We start from the raw sequence: 21,869 nt of genomic DNA on the forward strand, positions 1-21,869 counted from the left end.
AATAGGAAGGGCGGTCTCTCAGAAACTGGGTGGAATAAAATAAGGGGTTTTCTGGGATTTGGGATAGGTCATCACTGGGGACACCCACCGACCAGCTGTGTCCAGTGGCTGCAGTACTCATCATGTCCATGGTAGCAGCTCCATCCTACTTAAGTCAACGAGGCTGAGCTGTAATACCAAGTACAGCCACTATACGATGTAGGGCGCTGTGCTATGTATTCAGTGAAGAGGCTTCAGTGCTTACCCATATTCTGCAGCCTGGCCATCCAGCTGATCAGCGGCGGTCACCTTGAGAACCATTTCCTAGTCACCGGCCAGTGGCGTCACGTCCATTGGTCACATGGTCTGTTCGTGGCTCAGTCACTTTCACGCCAATGGGTCTGGGCTGTAATACCAAGTACAGCCACTATACAATGTAGGGCGCTGTGGTTACACTAAGGAAATCCCAATGGGGGAGTCACCAAGGAGAGGTCGTCACCTGATAAACCTGGAAAACCCCTTTAAGTTCTGGATAAGACCAAGTGTACACAGAATATTCTGCAGCATTTACTGCCTGGTGTGAATGAGGTTCTTCACTGAGGAGGTTTATACTAAAGTGTGTTGTGGGAAAGAATAAAAGTTGCAGCTGATGCAGAGTGTGAACATGGACGAATGAATATACAGACAGTGCAAGAAAATACAGGATACAAAAGGGACAACGTTCAGATTGTAGCCCCAACCTTACTAGGACTTCGGTGTCACACTAGCACTGTGTAAGTGGACCGTCCCTTTAAGGTGCAGCTCTGCCTGGACGTGTGACTAATGGCTACCACATGACTACAGCGGACACTATCATGTATATCACCTATTACTCACATAGTCAGACTGGGGATCGATCAGCAGCAATCACTGGATTGTCGCACGGTTTCCCTACAGCGGCCACTGCAGGTGGATTATGGTATTACACACACTATATACAGACATATTTGTTAGTGCTTCTCCCCTGTGACTAATAGAAGGGGCTCCGGAGCGCAGGATTCTTCTCTAGGACGTCTATTTGTACTCACAGGACCCCGCACAGGGGATCGGCCGGCTCCATGGACGCTGAGTATTGCAGGTCTTTGATGTATATTGAGTCTCTCGTCTGCTCGGATCAGACATCTTGATTTGTAGTCTTTGTTTTCTGCGCGCTCTGCTACCAGGACGTCTCAGCAAAGCGTTACATGGTCAGCTAGAGACCGAGCCATCTCCGCCTGCTGGGAGTGAATGCAGATTCTTATTATTTGTGGGACTTCCAGCCCTCCATAGACTCAGGCAGAGTAAGTGTGACCGCAACCGGAGTCACTCCGATACAAGGAACAGCCCCGTGTGATATCTAAAGATGGAGGGAAGCGGTGAGGGGGCGATCCAGGGGATGAGGGGGCGATCCAGGGGGTGAGGGGGCGATCCAGGGGATGAGGGGGCGATCCAGGGGCATAACCGTGTAAGTAAGTGTGTAAGACTAGAACAATCCCTCACCCTACAGCGGCTTCTCATCCAATGTGAACGCTCCCCTACCATCTCTGGTGTCACAATCAGTTCGACAATGAAACAAAGTTTTTGTAAAAACAAAAAAATTTAATAAAAAGGGAAAAAAACAAAAAGATCAAATAATCTTCAAGTTAAGCCAGTGTTAGATAGTGGAGGTCGCCCCCCCCCCCCTCCTGCACCCCACTAGGACTCTCTGCCAGTGACGCTGCTAACTAACTCATTCAGCCGCTTATACACGTCTCATTATCTGTTCCTGGGAAAGCTGGGTGACCACTAATACGGCTGCCATTACCACCCTACTAAGTGCCCTCACCCAGCTTTCCCAGGCTACCGGCTAATCAGCCTTGCTGTGGGGTTTGTGTTGGACGATGGTTAAGCCAGAGGTTTAATTTGTCTCTTCACCTGGTTTACCCCCCAAAAATTAAGAGAAGACTCAAAAAATTACATTATTTCTATTATTTTAAAGGGGGACGTTGAATCCGTAGGGAGCGGTGACAGGAGGGCCTCACACCCTAAAATACAGACAGAAGTCCCTGAGTCATCATCTTGTAGGTTTTCTAATATTCTCTCAGCTATTTTGGGGTTTTGGGCCCCTACAGATATATCATGGTGGGGGGGGGGGCAGCTAATGGCTGCCGGGACAGTAAAGGATGGAGGATACATTGCCGATCGGTGAGGGGTTTGATGGTCGAGCCCCCTCTGTGCCTGAGAATGGCAGCGATGAATGTGGTTAAACCTCTGGAGCTCACCGCCCTCCCCCCGCTCACAGCTCCTATTGATGTGAATGGGAGGGGGGTACGTCTGTGGGCTCATGAGGTTCGACTACATTCCCCACTGAGGTAAAACGCCTCCATTCTCAGGATCGGGGGGGGCTCAACATTCAGACCCTGACCAATCAGCAGTTTAGCCTCCACCCTATAGATAAAGCATACTTATTGTTTGTGATATTTCCCCTTTAACCTCCGGTTTTGTCACCCAACTCTCCAGAGCATATAAATCAGCATCATGGTTATACCAGGGTTACACCACCGTCACTTTATCTATTGTGTCAGTCTTCACTGCAGCTCTGGCATTCAATTCAGGAAGCTCCAGCACTACGGCTCCTCCAAGATATGGGAGACCTGCAGTGTAACTGAAGGGTGGATGTATGCAAAAAGAAAAGGTGAATTTAGGGGATATGGACTGTCCTCCATGATCCGGTGATTATAGAGATTATTGTCAGTGAGCGATGATCCATCTGAGGCCGCAGCGTGCTGGAGAACGCCCAGGAAATAAAAGGTTCCTCTATACAGTCAGATGTGCAAAGTAAGTGCCCCCCAGAGCAGGCTGAGATACTCGCTGAGATACCATCTACCAGTAAGAGACATCACCAGGAGATACCTCCAGGAGATACCACCGGGTGACCTCACTAGAAGATCCCACCAGCAAATACCACCGGGTGACCTCACCGGAAGATACCACCAGCAAATACCACCGGGTGACACCACCAGCAAATACCACCGGGTGACACCACCAGCAAATACCACCGGGTGACACCACCAGGAGACACCACCAGCAAATACCACCGGGTGACACCACCAGGAGATACCACCAGCCTGTCTAAGTGTCCACCCCACGGTTATAAAGCCATGTGCTTCTCCGGGGCTTGCTTGTGCGCCAGGTACAGGAAGAGGATACTGGACAGGGCGCTGACCAAGAAGATGACGTCGAACCAGCGGTGGTAGAAGTTGAATTGCAGCTCTCCCAGAACCTCGGTGATGATGGTGCGGTACTCCAGGGGCATGCTCATCCGGATCAGGAGCACCGACGAGACAAAGTACATTCCCTGGAAGGACAAACATGGAGGAGATCACAAAGAGCACGGGACGGTCACAGGGAACAGGGGAGTATGGACGGTTGGGGTTTTTTTGTTTTGTTTTTTTAACCTTTCCCAGCCCCCTTGCAAAAACCGCTTACCCCGGACAACCCCTTTAATATGGCAGCAGGGGTATAGGCAGGCACGAGGGGAATCTGGAGAATGTAGGGCTCAGGTCTCCGCACTGGTCAATAATTTACAGAGAATTTGCTGAATAGACGGACAAAGTACAAGACCTATGGCGGAGCGGCGATCCCTGACATCACACATGACTGCACTTTATAGGATTACACACTATTAGGCGACATACATGCGGGGCCCTGGGGGGAGAGGAATAGGACCTGAGGTCCCGGCTCATGGCCCCTATACACACGACTAGCACCCGGACAGTCCCTACAGTCAGGTGCCCTTATACATTACAGTGTTATTCCAATCCTTAACCTCATGTTATTTCCAGGTCCGCTACGCTATGCAGATTCATTTCCTAATCATCTGCAGAATTTATAGAGTTAAAAGATCCCATTGGGGCTCAGGAGACACCACTAGGGGGAGCTGCTAGAATAGAGGGGGTTAAATTAGGTACTGCCTGATACACTGAGGATGCAGTAGGTGGCGCTGCGTCCTGGATACGGGTGAGGGGTGCCTATAGGTGAGGTATAGGTAGTCTCTCCATGGACCCTGCAGCGCCACCTACTGGAGCCATACTGCGCCTTATGTTCACTATTCCATTGTAGACTCAGACGCTACACTGGGGTTCAGCAATAACTCAGTGCGCAGTAACCTCGCTCGCCGTCAGCGACTATAAACCATCTCATCTATACCCTGCGCGGCCCGATCCCTGCTCACACAGCTGCGCGGCTTCCTATAGACCAACACAGCATAGAATAAGTCTCCATGCACACCTGTGATCTTTACATGTGCTAGCCATGATCTCAGACCATTCGCTTCTATAGCCCTGTACACATGGCGGGAGGTCTTACGGATCTGTGTGCGGCCCATCAGATTGATCCGTAAAACCTGATCCTATCTCTGCCGTATTTGCAGCTTGTTCTGTCTATTCTATAGGGTCCTTGGCTGTACACGGATGCCATATATGTGCCGCTCCCTCTATTCTCACAGACCCTACAGTCAGGCAGACGGGTCTTAAAGGGGTTTTCTACAATCATTCAGTTGAAGACCCGTCCTTAGGATAGGCCATGAATGTTAGACTGATGGGGCCCGGCTTATAGGGTCAGTGTGAGCGCTGCACACCATATACACAGCACAGCCGGTCTTAGAAATCCCCTATAAGGTGACAGGCGGCGTCTCCCCCACTTACCATGTCATTAGGAGGATTGTTCTTGCGGCGGTGCGTTGTATAGTTTAGGGCTTTCTCCTATACAGCTGAAAAAACACCCCTTCTGCACAATCACTGCGACCGCAGGCGCACAGGGTCCGACCGCAGGCGCTAGTCCAGAGCAAACGTCGCTCCGTTATGTGATGGTGCAGTGACCGGACACAACCACTAGGGGGGGTAACAACGCTACTCACCATGATCTGCGCCAGGAGAAGAACAATCACATTGGAGGATTTACTGCTGGAGATGGCGTAAAAGAACTAGAAGGAACAAGAAGTCGCATCAGTAACCCGAAGGAAGAAGAAGAAGGGACTTGTAGGATTCACCCAGCCCAATAGTAACCGATTCCTCAGGATAAGCGTGGTCAGTGGGGGCCGCTTATCTCCTAATTCTCTCTCCTAGTCACATGCCTATCTGGGCAGGGTAAAGTTTATAAGGCCCCTATCGCTTTAGGACGCGGTGACGTAACGTAGCCATCTATTATGTGTAGCTAATATTATAGGGGTGACCTAACCTCAGGACAGTTTGGTGCACTGTACCTTCAGGGGGTGCGGTGACCTCCATTTTGGTTCGTTCCCTCCACCTATCTGCCAAGGCTGAGTATAATATGGGTGGACGGCACGGCCCCCCGTCATTCAGAGGTCACAGAGAGGGGGCGACTTGTGGTGGATACAGGACAGGACAGGACGAGACACTTCACCTTAATTTATGGGAGACCGAGGCCCTAAGAGCGGGGACACAGCTAATAGAGGAGGCCGTGAGGGGCCGGTACTGGGCTTACACTTACAGTACCAGGCGCCTCCTCGTCACGTCTCCTTATATACAGTAGATATTTGCAGCCATGTTGATGGTGCTCGCAGAGCGCTGGGTCATCAACATGTGATTGGGAGGGGTCTGGCCCCCGGGACCCCCACAGATCAGCCACAGTGTTCAGGTGACTGATGCAGCCTCTTTACTACCAAGCACAGTGCCGTACATTATAGAGTGGACTTGAATGGGACTGAGCTGCTGCTGTGCTATGTGACATCATCGGGTTCATGAGAGCTGTGGCCTCTTCAATAATCTGTCCCTGTGTCCGACACCCGCCAGTCCTATCCTAAGGACGGGCCACCAATATACAAGTCCCATAATCCCTTTCTGCATCTGCACATTGTACAATAATATCTGCTGCCCATCGCCACCACTAGGGGGAGGTATGTACATCCCATCATACAGACATGCGCATGGGTCTCCCTATGGCTGTACATACACAGGGCCACGCCCACATGACAGATTACAGGGGGGGTCTTACCTTAGTCAGAGTGATGAGCAGCCCCCTGATGGAGGTGACGATGATGATCCCCACTAGGATGAAGGAAATGTGCTGCGACCAGAACTTCACCTGAACAGAGACGAAGATCATGTCAGCGGAATTCTTCTACTCAGGAAACAATAAGTGCGGACAAGTCCTCAAAGGGGCTCCTCAGGCCTTATAGATCGATAACCTATCCTTAGATCAGCAGGGCGCCAACATCGGGGAACCCCGACCATCAATTATTGGAAGAGGTTACAGGGTTTGGGTGAGCGCTGCACCATACGCACCGTACATTATAATAGTGGCCATGTTTGGTATTGCAACCCATTTGCTTGAGTGGGACTGAGCTGTGAACAGGCCACGTGACTGAGAAATGGGCAGCTTTGTGAGGGTCAGAGGTCGGGGTCAGCAGATTTATCACCAACCAGAAATCTGGCCTATCTGATGGGGAAGTGACCGGCGGCCATTTCTCCGCAGCCCGGCAGACAATACGCCACATGTATGAGAAGGCGCGTCCTGCACCGGCTCAGAGCGGCAGTCAGGCCGGACCGATAGATTTGCCCCATTATGGCCTCCTTGTATTAGTAATTGCATTTTCCAGCCGCACTGACAATACTACCGCACAGTGTGAACACATTTCTATAGAATACCGCTATACAGCAGCGACTCAGCCCTTACATCAAACTGTATGCCCAGGTAATTCACCGTGATCTCAATCCCTCGAGTGACGGGGTCGGTCTTACCAACTCGATCAAAGACGATGTTGATTGTGGCCTGAAGAGAAAGGAAAGACTGGTAGTCAGAAGGGTTAGGATTTGGGTCTGGGGTCTGTGAGCCGGGTACATGGGTGTGTGGGGAGGGGTCTGTGAGCCGGGTACATGGGTGCGTGGGGAGGGGTCTGTGAGCCTGGTACATGGGTGTGTGGGGAGGGGTCTGTGAGCCTGGTACATGGGTGCGTGGGGAGGGGTCTGTGAGCCTGGTACATGGGTGCGTGGGGAGGGGTCTGTGAGCCTGGTACATGGGTGCGTGGGGAGGGGTCTGTGAGCCGGATACATGGGTGCGTGGGGAGGGGTCTGTGAGCCGGGTACATGGGTGCGTGGGGAGGGGTCTGTGAGCCGGGTACATGGGTGCGTGGGGAGGGGTCTGTGAGCCTGGTACATGGGTGCGTGGGGAGGGGTCTGTGAGCCTGGTACATGGGTGCGTGGGGAGGGGTCTGTGAGCCTGGTACATGGGTGCGTGGGGAGGGGTCTGTGAGCCTGGTACATGGGTGCGTGGGGAGGGGTCTGTGAGCCTGGTACATGGGTGCGTGGGGAGGGGTCTGTGAGCCGGGTACATGGGTGCGTGGGGAGGGGTCTGTGAGCCTGGTACATGGGTGCGTGGGGAGGGGTCTGTGAGCCGGATACATGGGTGCGTGGGGAGGGGTCTGTGAGCCTGGTACATGGGTGCGTAGGGAGGGGTCTGTGAGCCGGGTACATGGGTGTGTGGAGAGGGGTCTGTGAGCCTGGTACATGGGTGTGTAGGGAGGGGTCTGTGAGCCTGGTACATGGGTGCGTGGGGAGGGGTCTGTGAGCCTGGTACATGGGTGCGTAGGGAGGGGTCTGTGAGCCGGGTACATGGGTGTGTGGAGAGGGGTCTGTGAGCCGGGTACATGGGTGCGTGGGGAGGGGTCTGTGAGCCGGGTACATGGGTGTGTGGAGAGGGGTCTGTGAGCCGGGTACATGGGTGTGTGGAGAGGGGTCTGTGAGCCGGGTACATGGGTGTGTGGAGAGGGGTCTGTGAGCCGGGTACATGGGTGTGTGGAGAGGGGTCTGTGAGCCGGGTACATGGGTGCGTGGGGAGGGGTCTGTGAGCCTGGTACATGGGTGCGTGGGGAGGGGTCTGTGAGCCTGGTACATGGGTGCGTGGGGAGGGGTCTGTGAGCCTGGTACATGGGTGTGTAGGGAGGGGTCTGTGAGCCGGGTACATGGGTGTGTGGAGAGGGGTCTGTGAGCCGGGTACATGGGTGTGTGGAGAGGGGTCTGTGAGCCGGGTACATGGGTGCGTGGGGAGGGGTCTGTGAGCCGGGTACATGGGTGCGTGGGGAGGGGTCTGTGAGCCGGGTACATGGGTGTGTGGGGAGGGGTCTGTGAGCCGGGTACATGGGTGTGGGGAGGGGTCATTCATCCACTGTACTGACCATTAGTAGTTACCGGTAATGTAAGAGCAATGTCACAGCCCAGGCAGATCTGATATCGTTTGTTTTTCCTGGTGCAGGGCTTAGGGGGCGCCACAATCGAACCCCTTTGCCATGCTCTACCCTCTCAGCCCCCCATCATGTATAGCACAGCAGGGCACAGGTTACTATTCAGAGAGATCCAAACCCTGCACACGTCTGGAGCAACATTTATTATATTATAAGTTTTTGCACCTGGATTGACAAGGGGGTGTGGCTTAGAGGGAAAGGGCGTGACTTAATCACACTAAAGTAACCTACCCAACAGGTGATGTAAAGTTACATGAAAGTGAATCAGTCACTGTGATAAATCTGCGCCATCCTGCAGGGTTTACATATTACGGCATCTGACTTTGCTGAAACATTCCTTTAAGGATCCTGAGATGCCAAGTTAAAGGTAATGTTACAGGTCAGACAATGGTTAGAAAGCCTACACTTAGACTAGACAGTCTTATACTACACCAGATTTATCACAGTGCTGGATTCAGGACAATAAATCCGGTGCACGTCTGGAGCTTTAGACTTTGGGGTTCGGCAAGTTAGAATTCTACCTAACGGCCGGTATATCTTACCATGAAGATTTTCCACACGCAGTATATGGAGAAAAAGTAACCCAAGAAGTTGAAGTATTTCCCCTGGAAGGTTTTGGAATATTCAATGCGCTCCTGCAGAGGGAAGAAACAGAGTGTCAGTATATAAAACACTGCAGGGCAGATCAGACAGAATCAGTCTCCTTCCCCCTCGGGCAGCTGACTGTATAGGGACCTCTCCTGCAAACTCAGTCTCCTTTGCTATACTGCCACCCACTGGTGAAGACCTGGACAGCAGGGAGAAGGCTATACCTGACCCTGACCTCTGAGGGAGACCCCGCTTTCTCACACTGGGCCCTACATGATGCTGCACAATGTGTTGGTCGTCTTCAGACTTCATAATGCCATGCACACGGTCAAGCAGTCCAGTGCCAGAGGCAGCAAAGCAACCCCAAACCATCAGGGCCCTCCGCCATGTCTGACTGTAGGGGGCGTCTTCTTCTTTTTTCCCTGTAATCTCTATGTTGAGGCCTTTTCCTACTTTTGTCTCCTCTGACCAGAGAACATTCTTCCAGAACAGTTTTGGCTTTCTCAGGTAAGTTTTGGCAAACTCCAGCCTGGCTTCTGTCTGTGGGTAAGAAGTGGGGTCTTCCTGGGTCTCCTACCATACAGTCCCTTCTCATTCAGACGCTGACGCTGGATAGTACGGGGTGACACTGTTGTACCCTCGGACTGCAGGGCAGCTTGGACTTGTTTGGATGTTAGTCGAGGTTCTTTATCCGCCATCCGCACAATCTTGCGGTGAAATCTCTGGTCAGTGTTTCTTTTGCGTCCACATCTAGGGAGGTTAGCCACAGGGCCATGGGCTTTACACTTCTGGATGACACTGCGCACGGTAGACACAGGAACATTCAGGTCTTTGGAGATGGACTTGTAGCCTTGAGATTGCTCAGGCTTCCTCACAATTTTGCTTCTCAAGTCCTCAGACAGTTCTTTGGTCTTCTTTCTTTTCTCCATGCTCAATGTGGTCACACAAGGACACAGGACAGAGGTGGAGTCAACTTTAATCCATTTCACCTGGCTGCAAGTGTGATTTAGTTATTGCCACCACCTGTTAGGTGCCTCAGGTAAGTAACAGGTGCTGGTAATTACACAAATTAGAGAAGCATCACACGATTTTTCAAACAGTGCCAATACTTTTGTCCACCCCCTTTTTTATGTTTGGTGTGGAATTATATCCAATTTGGCTTTCTGACAATTCTTTTTGTGGTTTTCCATTGAAGTCAAAATAAATGAAGAAAATACCAAAGAATTTGTGACTGCAATCATTATCTGGAAGAACACGAGGATTATTTGACAGAACTGCAGGGGGGCCAATACTTTTGGCCAACACTCTAATAGAGCAGTATATAATAGTATAGCAGTATATAATATATAATAGAGCAGTATATAACACCGCCAGTGTCAGAGGATGTGGGAGGTTCTCTTTAATGTCCGTTGTTCTCATCCTGTGACAGATGCAGGAACATACATGAGATAACAGTAGTGTGAGCCTTCCATTGTATGGCGGTACAAGCCCGTTATCGGAGTACCCCCATAGTCTTTGTAGGTCTCACCATGAGCAGGTTTAGGACTCATCTCCATCCCATTAGGTCTCGCCCCCACCAGTGAATGTCCACGCTGCCCACTGGGTATTGTCATAGCCCCCTGGTAACAGGAGGTACACCGCGGCCCACATGGGGGCTATTACCGGAGCAGACAGGACCGTACCTTAGTGGCGTGAAGGTCCGCGGTCTCCAGGAAGAGCTGGCGACTCAATTCTTCTAACGCATCCACCTCCTGCTGGATCTGAGACAGGTCTGAGGAGAGTGAAGGAGGCAAAAGTGACAGCAGGTCGTCCCCGGCCCAGTGAGAAACGCGCGGTGCACTAGATCAGGGGCGGCCTGTGATAGACAGATGTAGCAGAGCTAACCCCAAACTTCTACAATGGATATCTGATCACCAATGAGAGGTCATTAACCCTTCCCGCCCTGCACTGTACTGTACTACTACACGGCATAGAGCATACAGTGACCGCTCAGTAATAGTATGGCGCTGTATGGCCGTGGGCGCAGATGTTGTACCTGCCGCATTACATACTGCCCTCACCTGCTACACAGCGGAGGGCCGGGACCAGCCCCGGGAGTAATAACCCCAAATCAATATTCATCACAGCATGCAGGGGGTCTGGGGCTAGATCTCCCCGCAATGTCACCCCTCGGACCTCCATTCTGACCTATGAGTTAGTGCTTGGAAGACTCCTTTAAAGGGGTTGTGGCATTAGGGACACTTATAAGCAATCCCCGATAACTGCGGCCCTTACAAAGAGGAGAACAAGGGACTGAACAGTCCCCTAAGGCCTCCTTGTGAATGCCCCCCCCCCTCCTCCCCCCATGTGCTTGTGCTTGGCGCTCCATTCACTGCTATGGGGCCAGATATTGGGGACGGTGCCCACTGGAGCGCCATTCACATGAAGGCTTTAGGAGCACTTTGGCTCCCCCATTCTCCTGATCACTGGGGTACCCGGGGTCAGATCCCCTGTGCTGTGTCCTTAATGGCACCACCCCTTTAAATATCTGCAATGGTGTCCCCTTATGCCCCCCCTACAAGCCCCCGATATATTCCTGTGCGGATACTCTCACTGCCGGGGGCCGATGACGTCACGCTCTTGATCATCCCCAGAATCCGGTCGGTCGGTTTTGCACTTCTCCTCGCTGGAACATATTCCTCCGCACCATGGCTATCCTGCGGGCAGAAGAGTGAGGGGTGAAGTATTCGGCACTATAGGAGGACGCTGCACCGGACTGACCGAACTGCAACGGAGAAAAACTGCTCCAATCTCAGAACCAGATCGAAGGCAAATGACTCAGAACCAGAAGAAGAAAATCCTAAGACGAGAGCGCGCTCTGCACCGGGGTAACCGCTAAGATGTCACGTACTAATAGGGAGAGAGCAGAAAGGCAGCCATATTGGCACCCAGCTTTCCCAGGAACAGATAGGACATAGAAAAGGCTACATACGACTAGGACAGGTCATCTCATGAGAAACAGGAACTTGGAATTAGCAGAAGGGCCGTAATAACCAAAACCCTGATAACGTGGACACAAATCCCAATAATAATAACAGGTGTCATCAGTCACACACAGCGGGGACAGGCAGGGGAGGGGATGGCGGTGATTAGTATTAATGAGGTCACATGGAGATCAGGAGCCGTCATGTCCCCAATATAAGGGGGGGGCGGGGGGAGAAGCAGAAGAGAATAATGACATATAATAATCCCAATAATAACAGGTGTCATCAGTCACACACAGCGGGGACAGACAGGGGAGGGGATGGCGGTGATTAGTATTAATGAGGTCACATGGAGATCAGGAGCCGTCATGTCCCCAATATAAGGGGGGGGGGCGGGGGGAGAAGCAGAAGAGAATAATGACATATAATAATCCCAATAATAACAGGTGTCATCAGTCACACACAGCGGGGACAGGCAGGGGAGGGGATGGCGGTGATTAGTATTAATGAGGTCACATGGAGATCAGGAGCCGTCATATCCCCAATATAAGGGGGGGGGCGGGGGGAGAAGCAGAAGAGAATAATGACATATAATAATCCCAATAATAACAGGTGTCATCAGTCACACACAGCGGGGACAGACAGGGGAGGGGATGGCGGTGATTAGTATTAATGAGGTCACATGGCGATTAGGAGCCGTCATATCCCCAATATAAGGGGGGGGGGGGGGGGAGAAGCAGAAGAGAATAATGACATATAATAATCCCAATAATAACAGGTGTCATCAGTCACACACAGCGGGACAGGCAGGGGAGGGGATGGCGGTGATTAGTATTAATGAGGTCACATGGCGATCAGGAGCCGTCATGTCCCCAATATAAGGGGGGGGCGGGGGGAGAAGCAGAAGAGAATAATGACATATAATAATCCCAATAATAATAACAGGTGTCATCAGTCACACACAGCGGGACAGGCAGGGGAGGGGATGGCGGTGATTAGTATTAATGAGGTCACATGGCGATTAGGAGCCGTCATATCCCCAATATAAGGGGGGGGCGGGGGGAGAAGCAGAAGAGAATAATGACATATAATAATCCCAATAATAACAGGTGTCATCAGTCACACACAGCGGGACAGGCAGGGGAGGGGATGGCGGTGATTAGTATTAATGAGGTCACATGGAGATCAGGAGCCGTCATATCCCCAATATAAGGGGGGGCGGGAGGGGAAGCAGAAGAGAATAATGACATATAATAATCCCAATAATATTATACAGGTGAGAGTTTGTGTGTTTGGAGGTTTGTTCCGCAATCACGGCCAAACAGATTACAGTGAAATGTGACGCCTGCCTAGAATGGCGCACAGAATGAAACATAGGCACCTTACCGTCCCCGTATGTCGCTGGGTTTGCCAACTGCGAGCACCGAAAGCACGGTCAGCAGAGGCTGAAGGACCTGAGATGACATCATCGTAGGCCTTTGCGCTGCTCTCTGATTGGAGCACACAATGGAGGGGGCGGAGCTGTGGAGGCTCGAGCCGGCCGCCGAGCGAGACGAAGGAAATAGTGTCGAATATGCAGATTGCCAGGCATGCCGCCATCGGTGGAGCCCGGCGCGCAGTGAGAATCGGTGAGTCCGCCGGGGCCCCAGTGGTGGGAAGAGGAAGGGAGAACTGGAACACACTTCACCAAACCGCCATCTACCCATGAAGCATGCATAACACAGCACAGTATGCAGACCCTATGCAAACCTGAGCACTAGGCACACGGGAGGGCCGTGGGGGGGGAGGGGGTTGGCGTGGTTAGGGTCGCGGGGGAGAAAGGGGGGGTCAGAGGCTGGAATCGTGGGGTTAGAAGGCGGGGTGCCGGGGTCATGAGGTGGGGGGGGGGAGCCAGGGTGGGTCGCGCAGGGGGGAGGGGGTCGCGGATGAAGTCGCAGGTATTGCTAGTCATTTATAATATACAAGTAATAACTAACTAGTAATATAGAATATTAATAATAGAATGTATACAGAATATAAATTATTGCCATTAACTAATAATAATACAATCACATAATTGGTCTAATAATAATAATAATAACTTATAATATTAATAAATGAGGGCGGCCTGGACACAGACTGACATATATATACCGTATATAGGTGTGAACATTAGCGCCACCAGTGCCAGGTCGCTGCTGCCAAGCCAGTCATAAAAATGTTATATCACAGTAGTACTAGAAAACGTTATAATATGATCCAACAACAATAGCTAGCCTGCATGCTGATGGTTTCCAGGACTCAGCATTGCAGATAGTGAACGCCATGTAAGAAGGGAATGTAATGAGCATGTAGTGTATATACACCGTATTACAGAGAGAGGGTAAGATACATACGGTACGGGGACTACAAGGACAAACATCACAATGATATCTACTGTATAGACATATAAAAAGGAGTTCCTGTCTGTTCTCTATGCGCGACCAAACAACTGGACCAATGTTCCCCAAATTTGCCACACAGATACATCAGGTGCGCGGGAAGGTTTTAGGCCGGGTCTCAGCTCTCTCAGATGTACCGCTCCTCAGATACAGTATTCCCAAAACAATGACCTGCATTAGCCAATACAAACCTGCAAGTCTTTCACTCATATTCCAACTGCCAAACACACGGTCACATGTCTCTTATCAGCCAATAGAAGCGCGCAGGTGCTTAGTCTCCACATACACACAGCTTTACTCCAGGTTTCCATAGCAAGCAAGCTACTTATAACCTGTATTAGTCAATAGCAATTTGCAGGTCCTTAAATATTCAATCATATGACGTGGATCAGCCAATATAGCTTCACATTTAATTCACCAAGTTTCCATAAATAGACTGGACCTATAGTGGACGGCCATAACGGATATCAGCATGCTTATACAATGAAAGTATTTAAACAACTCACAAACCACATACAAAATAGACCGGAGCTGATTCTTATGGGGCCTATACCCGAGCGAAGCCGCGTCCTCCTGCTAGTATACTAATATAATACACTCAATACAATACAATGCCACCGATTACAGGTAATGATCTTCTCTACTATGGAGATATATCAGACTGGAATCAGAGATATATAGATGGAAAATACTAGACAAGGAGAAGAACAAATCAAGATGTGTGGGGTGAACATGTCTATAATAGCTATAATATATATATAGGAACTGAGGTAACATGGAGGCGGTGGTATTTATAATGAGGAGAGAGCGATATCTAACATGTAAGTATCAAACTATCTACTAGGCCGAACACAGACAGACAGCAGATATAAAGTGCGCACAAGTACAGAGGAGAGAAGGTCAGACAAAAGTTACAGAAATTATAAAAAAATATAATAACACCCTCCCTAACAAACACAAGTGGGCAGTATTATAGTAGTTATATTCTTGTACATAGGAGTAGTATTATAGTAGTTATATTCTTGTAGATAGGAGCAGTATTATAGTAGTTATATTCTTGTAGATAGGAGTAGTATTATAGTAGTTATATTCTTGTACATAGGGGGCAGTATTATAGTAGTTATATTCTTGTACATAGGAGCAGTATTATAGTAGTTATATTCTTGTACATAGGTGTAGTATTATAGTAGTTATATTCTTGTACATAGGAGGTAGTATTATAGTAGTTATATTCTTGTACATAGGAGTAGTATTATAGTAGTTATATTCTTGTACATAGGAGTAGTATTATAGTAGTTATATTCTTGTAGATAGGAGCAGTATTATAGTAGTTATATTCTTGTACATAGGAGTAGTATTATAGTAGTTATATTCTTGTAGATAGGAGTAGTATTATAGTAGTTATATTCTTGTACATAGGAGGCAGTATTATAGTAGTTATATTCTTGTACATAGGAGCAGTATTATAGTAGTTATATTCTTGTACATAGGAGTAGTATTATAGTAGTTATATTCTTGTACATAGGAGTAGTATTATAGTAGTTATATTCTTGTAGATAGGAGTAGTATTATAGTAGTTATATTCTTGTACATAGGGGGCAGTATTATAGTAGTTATATTCTTGTACATAAGAGCAGTATTATAGTAGTTATATTCTTGTATATAGTAGCAGTATTATAGTAGTTATATTCTTGTAGATAGGAGTAGTATTATAGTAGTTATATTCTTGTACATAGGAGTAGTATTATAGTAGTTATATTCTTGTACATAGGGGGCAGTATTATAGTAGTTATATTCTTGTACATAGGAGCAGTATTATAGTAGTTATATTCTTGTACATAGGTGTAGTATTATAGTAGTTATATTCTTGTACATAGGAGTAGTATTATAGTAGTTATATTCTTGTACATAGGTGTAGTATTATAGTAGTTATATTCTTGTACATAGGAGTAGTATTATAGTAGTTATATTCTTGTACATAAGAGCAGTATTATAGTAATTATATTCTTGTATATAGGAGTAGTATTATAGTAGTTATATTCTTGTACATAAGAGCAGTATTATAGTAGTTATATTCTTGTACATAAGAGCAGTATTATAGTAGTTATATTCCTGTACATAGGAGCAGTATTATAGTAGTTATATTCTTGTACATAGGAGTAGTATTATAGTAGTTATATTCTTGTACATAGGTGTAGTATTATAGTAGTTATATTCTTGTACATAGGAGTAGTATTATAGTAGTTATATTCTTGTACATAGGAGTAGTATTATAGTAGTTATATTCTTGTACATAGGAGGTAGTATTATAGTAGTTAGATTCTTGTATATAGGAGCAGTATTATAGTATTGTATATAGGAGGTAGTATTATAGTAGTTATATTCTTGTACATAGGAGTAGTATTATAGTAGTTATATTCTTGTACATAGGGGCAGTATTATAGTAGTTATATTCTTGTACATAGGAGTAGTATTATAGTAGTTATATTCTTGTACATAGGAGTAGTATTATAGTAGTTATATTCTTGTACATAGGAGTAGTATTATAGTAGTTATATTCTTGTACATAGGAGTAGTATTATAGTAGTTATATTCTTGTACATAGGAGTAGTATTATAGTAGTTATATTCTTGTACATAGGAGCAGTATTATAGTAGTTATATTCTTGTACATAGGAGTAGTATTATAGTAGTTATATTCTTGTACATAGGAGGTAGTATTATAGTAGTTATATTCTTGTATATAGGAGCAGTATTATAGTAGTTATAGTATTGTATATAGGAGGTAGTATTATAGTAGTTATATTCTTGTACATAGGAGCAGTATTATAGTAGTTATATTCTTGTACATAGGAGTAGTATTATAGTAGTTATATTCTTGAATATAGGAGTAGTATTATAGTAGTTATATTCTTGTATATAGCAGTATTATAGTAGTTATATTCTTGTACATAGGAGTAGTATTATAGTAGTTATATTCTTGTATATAGGAGTAGTATTATAGTAGTTATATTCTTGTACATAGGAGCAGTATTATAGTAGTTATATCCTTGTATATAGGAGTAGTATTATAGTAGTTATATTCTTGTACATAGGAGCAGTATTATAGTAGTTATATTCTTGTATATAGGAGTAGTATTATAGTAGTTATATTCTTGTATATAGCAGTATTATAGTAGTTATATTCTTGTACATAGGAGCAGTATTATAGTAGTTATATCCTTGTATATAGGAGTAGTATTATAGTAGTTATATCCTTGTATATAGGAGTAGTATTATAGTAGTTATATTCTTGTACATAGGAGCAGTATTATAGTAGTTATATTCTTGTACATAGGAGCAGTATTATAGTAGTTATATTCTTGTACATAGGAGTAGTATTATAGTAGTTATATTCTTGTACATAGGGGGCAGTATTATAGTAGTTATATTCTTGTACATAGGAGCAGTATTATAGTAGTTATATTCTTGTACATAGGTGTAGTATTATAGTAGTTATATTCTTGTACATAGGAGCAGTATTATAGTAGTTATATTCTTGTACATAGGAGCAGTATTATAGTAGTTATATTCTTGTACATAGGAGTAGTATTATAGTAGTTATATTCTTGTACATAGGAGTAGTATTATAGTAGTTATATTCTTGTACATAGGAGTAGTATTATAGTAGTTATATTCTTGTACATAGGAGCAGTATTATAGTAGTTATATTCTTGTACATAGGAGCAGTATTATAGTAGTTATATTCTTGTACATAGGAGGTAGTATTATAGTAGTTATATTCTTGTATATAGGAGCAGTATTATAGTAGTTATAGTATTGTATATAGGAGGTAGTATTATAGTAGTTATATTCTTGTACATAGGAGCAGTATTATAGTAGTTATATTCTTGTACATAGGAGTAGTATTATAGTAGTTATATTCTTGTATATAGGAGTAGTATTATAGTAGTTATATTCTTGTATATAGCAGTATTATAGTAGTTATATTCTTGTACATAGGAGTAGTATTATAGTAGTTATATTCTTGTATATAGGAGTAGTATTATAGTAGTTATATTCTTCTACATAGGAGTAGTATTATAGTAGTTATATTCTTGTATATAGGAGTAGTATTATAGTAGTTATATTCTTCTACATAGGAGCAGTATTATAGTAGTTATATCCTTGTATATAGGAGTAGTATTATAGTAGTTATATTCTTGTACATAGGAGCAGTATTATAGTAGTTATATTCTTGTATATAGGAGTAGTATTATAGTAGTTATATTCTTGTACATAGGAGTAGTATTATAGTAGTTATATTCTTGTATATAGCAGTATTATAGTAGTTATATTCTTGTACATAGGAGCAGTATTATAGTAGTTATATCCTTGTATATAGGAGTAGTATTATAGTAGTTATATTCTTGTATATAGGAGTAGTATTATAGTAGTTATATTCTTGTATATAGCAGTATTATAGTAGTTATATTCTTGTACATAGGAGTAGTATTATAGTAGTTATATTCTTGTACATAGGAGTAGTATTATAGTAGTTATATTCTTGTACATAGGAGTAGTATTATAATAGTTATATTCTTGTACATAGGAGTAGTATTATAGTAGTTTTATTCTTGTACATAGGAGTAGTATTATAGTAGTTTTATTCTTGTACATAGGAGGTAGTATTATAGTAGTTATATTCTTCTACATAGGAGCAGTATTATAGTAGTTATATCCTTGTATATAGGAGTAGTATTATAGTAGTTATATTCTTGTACATAGGAGCAGTATTATAGTAGTTATATTCTTGTATATAGGAGTAGTATTATAGTAGTTATATTCTTGTACATAGGAGTAGTATTATAGTAGTTATATTCTTGTACATAGGAGTAGTATTATAGTAGTTATATTCTTGTACATAGGAGGCAGTATTATAGTAGTTATATTCTTGTATATAGGAGGCAGTATTATAGTAGATATATTCTTGTATATAGGAGCAGTATTATAGTAGTTATAGTATTGTATATAGGAGGTAGTATTATAGTAGTTATATTCTTGTATATAGGAGGCAGTATTATAGTAGTTATATTCTTGTATATAGGAGGCAGTATTATAGTAGATATATTCTTGTATATAGGAGCAGTATTATAGTAGTTATAGTATTGTATATAGGAGGTAGTATTATAGTAGTTATATTCTTGTACATAGGAGCAGTATTATAGTAGTTATATTCTTGTACATAGGAGTAGTATTATAGTAGTTATATTCTTGTACATAGGAGGTAGTATTATAGTAGTTATATTCTTGTACATAGGAGCAGTATTATAGTAGTTATATTCTTGTACATAGGAGGTAGTATTATAGTAGTTATATTCTTGTATATAGGAGCAGTATTATAGTAGTTATATTCTTGTACATAGGAGGTAGTATTATAGTAGTTATATTCTTGTACATAGGAGCAGTATTATAGTAGTTATATTCTTGTACATAGGAGTAGTATTATAGTAGTTATATTCTTGTATATAGGAGTAGTATTATAGTAGTTATATTCTTGTACATAGGAGTAGTATTATAGTAGTTATATTCTTGTATATAGCAGTATTATAGTAGTTATATTCTTGTACATAGGAGTAGTATTATAGTAGTTATATTCTTGTACATAGGAGTAGTATTATAGTAGTTATATTCTTGTACATAGGAGTAGTATTATAGTAGTTATATTCTTGTACATAGGAGCAGTATTATAGTAGTTATATTCTTGTACATAGGAGTAGTATTATAGTAGTTATATTCTTGTACATAGGAGTAGTATTATAATAGTTATATTCTTGTACATAGGAGTAGTATTATAATAGTTATATTCTTGTACATAGGAGTAGTATTATAGTAGTTATATTCTTGTACATAGGAGGTAGTATTATAGTAGTTATATTCTTGTACACAGGAGCAGTATTATAGTAGTTATATCCTTGTATATAGAAGTAGTATTATAGTAGTTATATTCTTGTACATAGGAGCAGTATTATAGTAGTTATATCCTTGTATATAGAAGTAGTATTATAGTAGTTATATTCTTGTACATAGGAGGTACTATTATAGTAGTTATATTCTTGTACATAGGATGTAGTATTATAGTAGATATATTCTTGTACATAGGAGGTAGTATTATAGTAGTTATATTCTTGTACATAGGAGCAGTATTATAGTAGTTATATTCTTGTACATAGGAGCAGTATTATAGTAGTTATATTCTTGTACATAGGAGTAGTATTATAATAGTTATATTCTTGTACATAGGAGTAGTATTATAGTAGTTATATTCTTGTACATAAGAGCAGTATTATAGTAGTTATATCCTTGTACATAGGAGTAGTATTATAGTAGTTATATTCTTGTACATAGGAGGTAGTATTATAGTAGTTATATTCTTGTACATAGGAGCAGTATTATAGTAGTTATATTCTTGTACATAGGAGTAGTATTATAGTAGTTATATTCTTGTACATAGGAGTAGTATTATAGTAGTTATATTCTTGTATATAGGAGTATTATAGTAGTTATATTCTTGTACATAGGGGGTAGTATTATAGTAGTTATATTCTTGTATATAGGAGTAGTATTATAGTAGTTATATTCTTGTACATAGGAGTAGTATTATAGTAGTTATATTCTTGTACATAGGAGTAGTATTATAGTAGTTATATTCTTGTACATAGGAGTAGTATTATAGTAGTTATATTCTTGTACATAGGAGGTACTATTATAGTAGTTATATTCTTGTACATAGGAGTAGTATTATAGTAGTTATATTCTTGTATATAGGAGTATTATAGTAGTTATATTCTTGTACATAGGGGGTAGTATTATAGTAGTTATATTCTTGTACATAGGAGTAGTATTATAGTAGTTATATTCTTGTACATAGGAGTAGTATTATAGTAGTTATATTCTTGTACATAGGAGTAGTATTATAGTAGTTATATTCTTGTACATAGGAGTAGTATTATAGTAGTTATATTCTTGTACATAGGAGTAGTATTATAGTAGTTATATTCTTGTATATAGGAGTAGTATTATAGTAGTTATATTCTTGTACATAGGAGTAGTATTATAGTAGTTATATTCTTGTACATAGGAGTAGTATTATAGTAGTTATATTCTTGTACATAGGAGTAGTATTATAGTAGTTATATTCTTGTACATAGGAGTAGTATTATAGTAGTTATATTCTTGTACATAGGAGGTAGTATTAGAATACCGTATATTCTTATATTCTTGTACACATGACGGTGCTGCCCTCTAGTGGACTATTCTCAGTATTACCTCTTTTTCTTACTGACTATCATATCCATGGTTTGCAGCAGTCTTCTCTCCAGTGCTTGGATATCGGCTTCTGTTACATTCCTGCAAAGCAAAATAAATAAAATAAATAAACCACAGTAATATTACAGTTACAATTTACCAAGACAATGTTTCTTCTATAACAGAACCTTGGCTCACCTTAAGAAGTAGGACATATATGTGTAGGGACAATTCACTGCACCAAATCCAGACAGCAAGGCCATGAGGGTCACCCCAATAACACCCACCCGGCTGATCAGCTGCTCGATGGAAAGTATACCTGCAGGGAGAGACAAAGTATCACAGAGATCCCTGCAGGTATATACCAGGCCGTATA

General features: G+C 43.7%; 1 protein-coding gene across 1 annotated transcript in view; it reads right to left on the bottom strand.

Annotated features, from left to right (window-relative positions):
* Positions 1-1,650: 1,650 nt before the first annotated feature.
* The window catches only part of LOC142189054 (Golgi pH regulator-like), a 31,422-nt gene continuing 11,203 nt past the window's right edge, over positions 1,651-21,869 (bottom strand). The window contains 10 exon segments of the mRNA XM_075262119.1: positions 1,651-3,334; positions 4,895-4,960; positions 5,992-6,081; positions 6,673-6,768; positions 8,779-8,871; positions 10,507-10,595; positions 11,412-11,450; positions 11,453-11,520; positions 21,515-21,595; positions 21,692-21,812. Coding sequence (XP_075118220.1) covers positions 3,128-3,334; positions 4,895-4,960; positions 5,992-6,081; positions 6,673-6,768; positions 8,779-8,871; positions 10,507-10,595; positions 11,412-11,450; positions 11,453-11,520; positions 21,515-21,595; positions 21,692-21,812 — 950 coding nt within the window. The 3' untranslated portion in view covers positions 1,651-3,127.

Source organism: Leptodactylus fuscus, unplaced genomic scaffold (genome assembly GCF_031893055.1).
Source record: "Leptodactylus fuscus isolate aLepFus1 unplaced genomic scaffold, aLepFus1.hap2 HAP2_SCAFFOLD_98, whole genome shotgun sequence".
In the NCBI taxonomy this organism is placed as follows: Eukaryota; Metazoa; Chordata; class Amphibia; order Anura; family Leptodactylidae; genus Leptodactylus; species Leptodactylus fuscus.